This window comes from Rhinolophus sinicus, chromosome X (genome assembly GCF_036562045.2).
Source record: "Rhinolophus sinicus isolate RSC01 chromosome X, ASM3656204v1, whole genome shotgun sequence".
Taxonomy (NCBI): Eukaryota; Metazoa; Chordata; class Mammalia; order Chiroptera; family Rhinolophidae; genus Rhinolophus; species Rhinolophus sinicus.
In genome coordinates, this window is record NC_133768.1 from 29,832,267 (window position 1) to 29,840,581 (window position 8,315).

The 8,315-nt window shown below is 40.2% G+C and overlaps 1 protein-coding gene and 1 pseudogene across 2 annotated transcripts; both read left to right on the forward strand.

The window, feature by feature from the left end:
• The first annotated feature begins 1,818 nt into the window (after positions 1 to 1,818).
• LOC109460286 (transmembrane protein 47) lies at positions 1,819 to 4,249 on the forward strand. 2 transcript variants are annotated; one of them, XM_019755534.2, is made up of 2 exons: positions 1,819 to 2,924; positions 3,614 to 4,249. In XM_019755534.2, the coding sequence occupies exons 1-2, from the start codon at positions 2,320 to 2,322 to the stop codon at positions 3,642 to 3,644; spliced, it is 636 nt and encodes a 211-aa protein (XP_019611093.2). In that variant the 5' UTR covers positions 1,819 to 2,319; the 3' UTR covers positions 3,645 to 4,249. The 2 variants fall into 2 exon arrangements, with proteins under 2 accessions (XP_019611093.2, XP_074179890.1); XM_074323789.1 differs by having other exon boundaries at positions 1,829 to 2,924; positions 3,596 to 4,202.
• Positions 4,250 to 4,363: 114 nt separating this feature from the next.
• LOC109460287 (DNA-directed RNA polymerase III subunit RPC10) lies at positions 4,364 to 5,245 on the forward strand (annotated as a pseudogene).
• The last annotated feature ends 3,070 nt before the right edge of the window (positions 5,246 to 8,315 follow it).

The following is an 8,315-nucleotide window of genomic DNA, read 5'->3' on the forward strand; positions in this document are numbered from 1 at the left end:
CGGCTGCACCAGTCTGCATTCCCACCAACAGTGTATGAGGGTTCCTTTTTCTCCACAGCCTCTCCAACACTTGTTACTATTTGTCTTGTTGATGATAGCCATTCTGACTGTGGTGAGGTGATAACTCATTGTGGTTTTTATTTGCATTTCTCTGATGATTAGTGATGTTGAACATTTTTTCATATGTCTATTTGCCATTTGTATGTCCTCTTTGGAGAAATGTCTCTTCAGGTTGTCTGCTCATTTTTCAATTGGGTTGTTTGAGAATGTTCTTAACAGCGTTGTTCTTAAAGGCAAAAATGGAATCAGTCCAAATGGGCTCCCCTTGGAGAATGGATTCATATTCATTCATTGTATGACTATGCACTGGAATATTACACAACAGAAAAAAATGAATGTACAGCAGCTGCCTGTTCAAAAAAGTCACAGAAAAAAGGCATGCTCTAAGGTTATATTCATATAGCACTAAATGAGATAGAACTAAATAACAAATTGTTTATAAGTTAAAAATATAAAATAAAAGCAAGAAAATAAGTAATATAAATTTTTCGACCATGAGTACATCTAGATTGAAGAGAGGAATAGGAGATCAGTGAGGAGCATACAGACAGCTCTGAGGTCCTGATAATATTCTGTTCTAGATTTGGTGTTTCGTACATGGCACTTATTTAATTGCTATTGGTTAAATTAATATACCCCTTTTTGTAAGTATGCTTTTTTTAAAAACAATAAAAGATGTGATTGTGAAGCAAAATGGTTTTAGGGTTGACAGTTTGCTCAGAGGTGGACTCTGTCAGATGTAGACTTACTTCTCTAGATTGGAGGAAATCATTTACAATATTTACAGTGATTGGGACATAATACCCTCTAGGTACCTGCCTACGCCATTTTAGTCTTGGTGTCTAATTTTGTTATCCACTGTTGAATTTCATTTGCCAATGTTTTGTTGAGGATTTTTGCATCTATATTCATGAGAGATGTTGGTGTTTTTTTATTTTTTGTTTTTTCTCATAATGTCCTTGTCTGATTTTGGTGTTAGGATAATGCTGGCCTCACAGAATGAGTTAGGAAGTATTACCTCAGCTTCTATCTTCTGGAAGAGTTTGTAGAAAATTGATGTAATTGTTTAAATGTTCTGGAAGAATTCATCAGTGACTCCGTCAGTGCTTTCTGTCTTGGAAGTTTATTAATTATTGATTCAATATCTTTAATAGATATAGGCCTATTCATATTGTCTATTCCATTATTATTAAGTAGAAAAACAACTCAGACACTGAGGAGTCAACCTAGATTTATACTCTATCTAGATTTTCTTCAGATTATTTAAAGTTTTTCCATTGCTTTTTCCACATTTAATTTGACAATTTTTAAAAATTGTCTCATCTGTATGGAATCATACCAAAGTATTCAACTTATTTTTCATATGAGCTACTCTCTCTTATATTGTTTTCTTGCTTTTAAATATTAATTAAATTATGCATTTATCAAAACATATACAAGTACTGTAAACAGGTATCATAACAAACACAAACATATCATCTTTGGTAAACATTCATCTCCCATGGGAGTGGGCTTACAGTAGAGCAACGTACTAGCCCTGAGTTTTGAGTATGCCCTGGGCATCAGTTGGCTTGCTTTAGAGAGATAGTGGAGAGTGTTAGTTAATTTGGTGAATCAGTTGAGTAGACATAGGTTTGTTAAATGAGCTCTGATATATATATATATGACATATAACATATTGTGGTACAAAGAAAATCTAAACTAGAAAGCACAGGTGGCCATAAAAGATAATAAAAGCACATTTATTATCTCTCACTTAATCTTCCAGGACTTCAGGTATCTTCCTGTACAATGGTTATAACAGCCTTGCCCACTGAAGGGTTGTTCTAAAGACTTGGGAATCTCTTGGGATTCCGTGGTGGGGTGATAGAGGAAACGGGAGAGGAATAACACATTTATAGTGCGTTTAAAGAGTTTGCATAGATTATGTAATACAGTGCTATCTTTAGACTACACAAGTCTGAGGTACTTATTTTAATCAATGCAAAGTAAAAGGCTACTTCTGTAAAACAAGATTATTTTTACAACACAACAGATGGCCAAGAATAATGACATTTTAAAACTGATTATAACAAAAATACATTTTTTAAAATTCCTGCATGCCAGATTTCTTCACTCATCCCTGGGGGTTAATGTATTGGTCTACATTTTTTGTGGGCTTTATTATTGAGATCCCACTTTACAAAATATTAGATTGGTGTGTGTTTTTTCTAAAGATTCCTAAGTCTGAAAAATTAAGTCTCAAGGCAGACAGCGAAGATGGGCTCTGAGTCCCTGGGCAGAGACGAGGCAGCGCACGCTGGCTTCAGCCTCTTGCATAGGAAACAGGAGCCTGATACCCGCCTGGGTATGGACCGCCGCCCTGCCCTCCGCTGTGCTGCTTCCAGCAGCTCAGGGAGGGGCGGGGCAGAGCACAGCGGGCGCAGACCGGTGGCAAAAGTCTGCGGTAGGATGGTGCCACTGCGGCTGCCAGTGACCCTCACCCCCACCCCAGGCGGCTCCTTAAGACCCATCTACCCACGGCGGGGGCGCGGGCGCGGCGGGGCCGCTTCCCTCCAAGGGAGGTCGGCCTCCCGGCTCTCCGGACCCGCCTGGCGTCCTCGCCTCCGACTGGCCGTCCGGCTGTGGCGCCCGGGACATGGCTTCGGCGGGCAGCGGCATGGAGGAGGTGCGCGTGTCGGTGCTGACCCCGCTGAAGCTGGTCGGGCTGGTGTGCATCTTCCTGGCGCTGTGTCTGGACCTGGGGGCCGTGCTGAGCCCGGCCTGGGTCACGGCCGACCACCAGTACTACCTGTCCCTGTGGGAGTCCTGCCGGAAGCCCGCCAGCTTGGACATCTGGCACTGCGAGTCCACGCTCAGCAGCGGTGAGGGCCCGGCGCGCCTCGACCCCTGCCTCCTGCCCCGGGCTGCCCCGCGCCCCACTGCCAGCACCGCCACCACCTCTCCCCCCACCTTCTGTGGCCCCTACCCTTGTCCGCGCCGTCCTGGCCCTTCGGGGATCCTCGGGCTCCAGCCGTCTCCCCGATGTCCACCCCTTCCCTCTCCCCAGTCCTAGTCACCAAACCCAATGCGACGTCCCGCTCCCTCTCCCTCCTCCCGTGGCCATTCCTCGGGCTCTGGAGTAACACGTATGCTATTTGGGGTGATGGTTGTCACTTAACGGCGAGAACCGTGTGGCTGTGTTAAAAATGCAGTGCCTTCCTCACCCCCGCTGAAAAGGGGAGCAAAAAACGCTTCAACTTCACCGGGATGCCCTGGGTTCTCTCGGGCTTCCGCGCTCTCTTCTCCCTCCTCTCAGGGAGGCATCTGCTTGAGTAGTTTACCTTAGTGCCCACGTTCCTGTCTTTTCGCCTCCCCTTTAGCTGGGTTGTCCCCAGTGAGTTTCGGTTTGGACTTCTTTTCCTTACATTTTTGAGGGATATGGGGAGTTGGGAGAGGGACAGGCTTGATTTCCTTTCCTTTTTTGGTGACACCGTCGTTGGTTGTGAGTTGCCCTTCCTAATCTCCCACTCCGAGTACCTCCTCTCTCTTCCAGACCTTTCTTTCTCTTCAGGAACTACTCTCAGGAACCTGGAACTTCATAGTATATTCAGCCAGCACTGGAAGCTGCAAATGGATCTCCACTGTGACAGTGCCCAAGACAGAGTTGATGCCTGACATGGATGTTGGAGTGGAAACAAAAATGCTATGAAGGACATTATTAGAATGATTGTCGAGTTCAAATAGGGATATTAGATAATATTGTATCAATGTTAAATTTCCTGATTTTGATCATTGATAGTGATTAAGTAAAATATCTTTTTAAGGAGACACACAATAAAGTATTCAGTAGTAGAGAGGCACAATAATTCAATTTACGAGTACTTTCAAATGATAGAAAAAGAGTGAGTGTGTGTGTGTGTGTGTGTGTGTGTGTGTGTGTATGAGGAAGAGAGAACATAATAAAGCAAATGCAGCAAAATGCAATTGGCAAATACGGGAAAAGGCCATTCTTGCAACTTTTGTCTAAGTTTTAAATTATTTACATTTTTAAATTAAAAATAGTATTTTTCATTGATAGAAAGTACTTTCAGCACAATGCATGTCAAAGAAGTACTTGCCTTTAGTGGAGAATGATAAAGTATGATGAAAAGGCATATTAGCTTTGTGGAAATTATAGAATATCTAAAATTTATATTCCTTGGAAAAACACAATATGAAGAACCAAATTTGTTTGTTTCCCCACCCCCCCCCCACCCCCGTGGTTCCCTACATCCATTTTTTTTTAAATTAAAGTTTCTTGGGGTGACAATTGTTAGTAAAGTTACATAGGTTTCAGATTTATATTTTTAAAAAGATGAGCTGTATTGTACTCCAAACATTCTGTGATATTTGGTATAGGTAGTGAAGGTTCTAAATAGCATTTAGGTTACATTTACAAATGGCACTTTATTCTGTTTAGGGTATAAAATAGTCATGATTGGTTTAGGAATATGACTGCTTTAAGACAAAGCCAGCTGTGGTCCCAGCTGTCATGGGGCCTGCCAGGAGCCTGTGGGACTAGTCCATAGTCATGCTGTTCTTCTCCCCTGGCTGCTGGCACAAGGCAGGAGGAGGGACAGCACTGCCACCGTTTGGCCTGTAACACCTGCCCCTACATGCACAACATCACCCTCAGGATAACAAATCAGAAGTATCCAAAGCTGAAAGAAGTAGATGATTTGCTTGGTGGAGCTGCCTGGCAGTGTTGACTCTACTGCAGAGCCCTGTCCCAAATGGGAACATCATCATGTCTATTTCATGCAGCTTCAGACCTTCTCTGCAGGCAAACCAATGACCACCTTCTACAAGTGCTGCAATGCACAGTGTGGACACCGCTGGAGGGACTAGGGCCAAGCCAGTGCAGCTGCGTCAGTGTCTGTTCATCTTGTTCCCCAGAATGGTTTCCCAGATAGGAGTGTGTCCTGAGCGTCTTTGCTGGTGTGGCAGAAAGCTAACCCTTTTAGGGTTGTTGGCCAGGGTGTCAGGAAAGGTAACCCATCTGCCAATCAGTGGATGGACTTATTAATGTCCAGGGAGATTTTGTGTTTGGAGAGGAGTATCCATAATGAAGTGCACTCTGTTTAAGGTCCTGTCCATTCATCTTTTACATTTATTAGACAATAGACATTCTCTCACCATCAACCAACACTCTGAAATATTTACACTGTTTGTACAACTAATAGAGTAAAACTTATTAATTTAGTACATTAGAAGTTTCTAAATATTTAACTGTTAATTGCAAACCTATTTAATCCAAATTTTTTCTGAATAGTTAATTAAAATGAAAAAGTCCAAAAAAAGACAAGTCTAGTTATGTTAAAACACACACATACACACACATTCGCCCACACACTCACAAAAAAATCATGTGAAGCAATATGAGAATGAGCCACAGATGTATTTGATGTGCCTCTAGCATATCTGACATCCCTTGTTTAGCATCTAATGTTATTTTCATAGTGGGGTACCAGAGTGGATTCCCAGCTGGAAGTGTGCATTGTGTGTCCTGAGGGTCTTTGGACCTGTATATAATGGCTACCTCTGGTAATATAATTTACAACTGCAGAGCAGTTCCACAAATTTACATCATGGCCTTGTGCTTTCCCATCCCTGCTCTCCTTTTCCTTTTTTTAAATTAGTTTCAGGTGTACAAAACAACATAATGATTAGACATTTACACCCCTCACAAAGTGATACCCCCCAAGTCTACCACTCATCTGACATCGTGTATAGCTGTTACTATACCATTGACTATACTCTCTATGCTGTACTTTACATCCCATGACTATATACATGTGTGTGTGTGTATATATACACAAAAATATAATATGTATTGTATATATAATATATATAATATAAATGTAATATATATATTAAATATATATATATATATATATATATATATATATATATATATATTTAATACAAAGAGGGTGCCAAAATAATGTATAAACATTTTAAGAAAGGAAAAATCTACTAAAATTGTAATACTCAATATATACCAATAACAAAAGGTGAATACAAATCACGTTTAACTTCTGCAATTCAAGAGGTGCTCAAAGTGGTTACCATCAGCATCCAGACACTTCTGATTATGGCGAACTACTGCTTGAGCAATGTTGACCAAAGTGTCCACTTGTAGACATATGTATAATATATACATTATATATATATATATATATATATATATATATATATATATATATATATATGAAGTCAGACAATTAAGTTCGCGAACTCATCCTAGAAAAAGTGCTACATACTTCATTGATGAATATCACTATGGTCACCTTCGAAATTCTCCCCTTGGGAAGCTATGCACTGACACCAGCGCCTAGTCCACCCTTCAAAGCAATTTTAGAACTCTTTTTCTGCAATGGCCATCAGAGCTGTCGTTGTATTACCCTTGATGTCCTGAATGTCATCAAAATGTCTTCCTTTCAATATTTCCTTTTTCTTCGGGTAAAGAAAGAAGTCACTGGGGGCCAGATCAGGTGACTAGGGAGGGTGTTCCAATACAGTTATTTGTTTACTGGCTAAAAACGCCCTCACAGACAGTGCCATGTGAGCTGGTGCATTGTCATGATGCAAGAGCCGTGAATTGTTGGTGAAAAGTTCAGGTCGTCTAACTTTTTCCCGCAGTCTTTTCAGCACTTCCAAATAGTAAACTTGGTTAACTGTTTATCCAGTTGGTACAAATTCATAATGAATAATCCCTCTGATATCAAAAAAAGGTTAGCAACATCGTTGCAACAAGTTCATGAACTTAATTGTCAGACCTCGTATTTATAATTATAGTCGACAATCAATATTATTTTATATTATTTTCAGGTGTATAGTGCAGTGGTTAGGCATTTATATGCATGCTCTCCTTGAATAACATGCAGACCACAGTAAAGAGAGGTGAAGGGGACCGTTCTGACAGAGTTGGGAGGGGAGTTCAGGTTTTCTTTTCTTTTGTACAAGAAGCCAAACATTTTAAAACAGTGTCAGCATCTATTAGCTTCCTCCACATTTTCTGTCTGATTAGGCCAAGTACAGGGATGATGTCATCTACAACTTTCGCAAACAAAGCCTCCTGTAAAACAAATGCTTCCCTTGTAGGATGATAAATCTCAGCTCTACAGTCCTATGGAAATAGGACCCACAAAGACAGACCAACATTTAGGGACACGAACCTAGTTCTCCTACCCACAGAGTAGTTTTTGTTAGATGCCACTTTCCGAGTTCTTCATAAGGGTAATTTTTAATTGCTAACTATGCACACCATTTGGGAATGCAGATTGCAAACATACATCCAAAAGATAGGCAAATCTGAAAAATCTTTTAAATTGCCGATATACTTACAGTTTTTCATTATTTTCAAAAGCTTCTCTTGCTTCCTCAAATGTGCAGACTTCTTTGCATTCACACTCAGCGTTGCCCTGTCTTATTTCTTCAAAAAGTCCTTTAGTTCTTAGGTAGTATTCTAATATTGAATTGGCTTTTTCTCCGATGAAGAAAACTAAAAGAGATACAACAATAAGCATACAATTGTAATAAAAAACCATGTGGGAAATTAATATACAAGATGAAAACTGCTAGATGCTCTTTAGAAAACAAAGCCAACATCCTAAACCTCTCCAGGAAGTAACATTTAACTCCAAACCACCACATCTGCCCTCTTCCTCATCATGTGAGTGTGTCCTTTTAGTAGCAGTTGTCCTGGGCAGGGACAGTGACATAATTAACTGTTATATTCAGCCAACCATGGGTGTTTAAGTATAGTAACACTGATAACCACTACTTATAGCCATTGCTATAAGTGGATACCCCCAGGCACTCTGCAGTTAGAGAACAGCAAGCACATGAAAATCCGGTCTCTGCAGTATCAGTCATTGTCCCTCAAGCTAAATGCAAATAAAACTCCAATTAACCTAACAATGTAAACCCAGAGGACCTTTACTTGTATGAAAAAAAGAGGTGACAGAACAGCTTTGAGAAGTTAACTATTGCAATAATCCATTCCTAGGAAGAACTAATAATTTTGTTCTAAATGTACTTAAATAATAGACAATGTGACACTTTAACATATCTAATCCCATTACACTCTCCTTCAGAAAAAGAAAATTCTGCCTGATATATAAGATACTGTACACAATTAAAATGCACACTTAAGGTATCCTGTGCAATAAAAAACCAATAGCTATACATACACTCTTATGGATAATTCTTTTTATTTTTTATATAAGTAA

Coding starts and splice junctions, on each gene's coding strand:
- LOC109460286 (XM_019755534.2), top strand. CDS start 2,320: ATGGGCTCTGAGTCCCTGGGCAGAGACGAGGCAGCGCACGCTGGCTTC. Junction 2,925..3,613: donor CGAGTCCACGCTCAGCAGCG/GTGAGGGCCCGG, acceptor CTTTCTCTTCAG/GAACTACTCTCAGGAACCTG.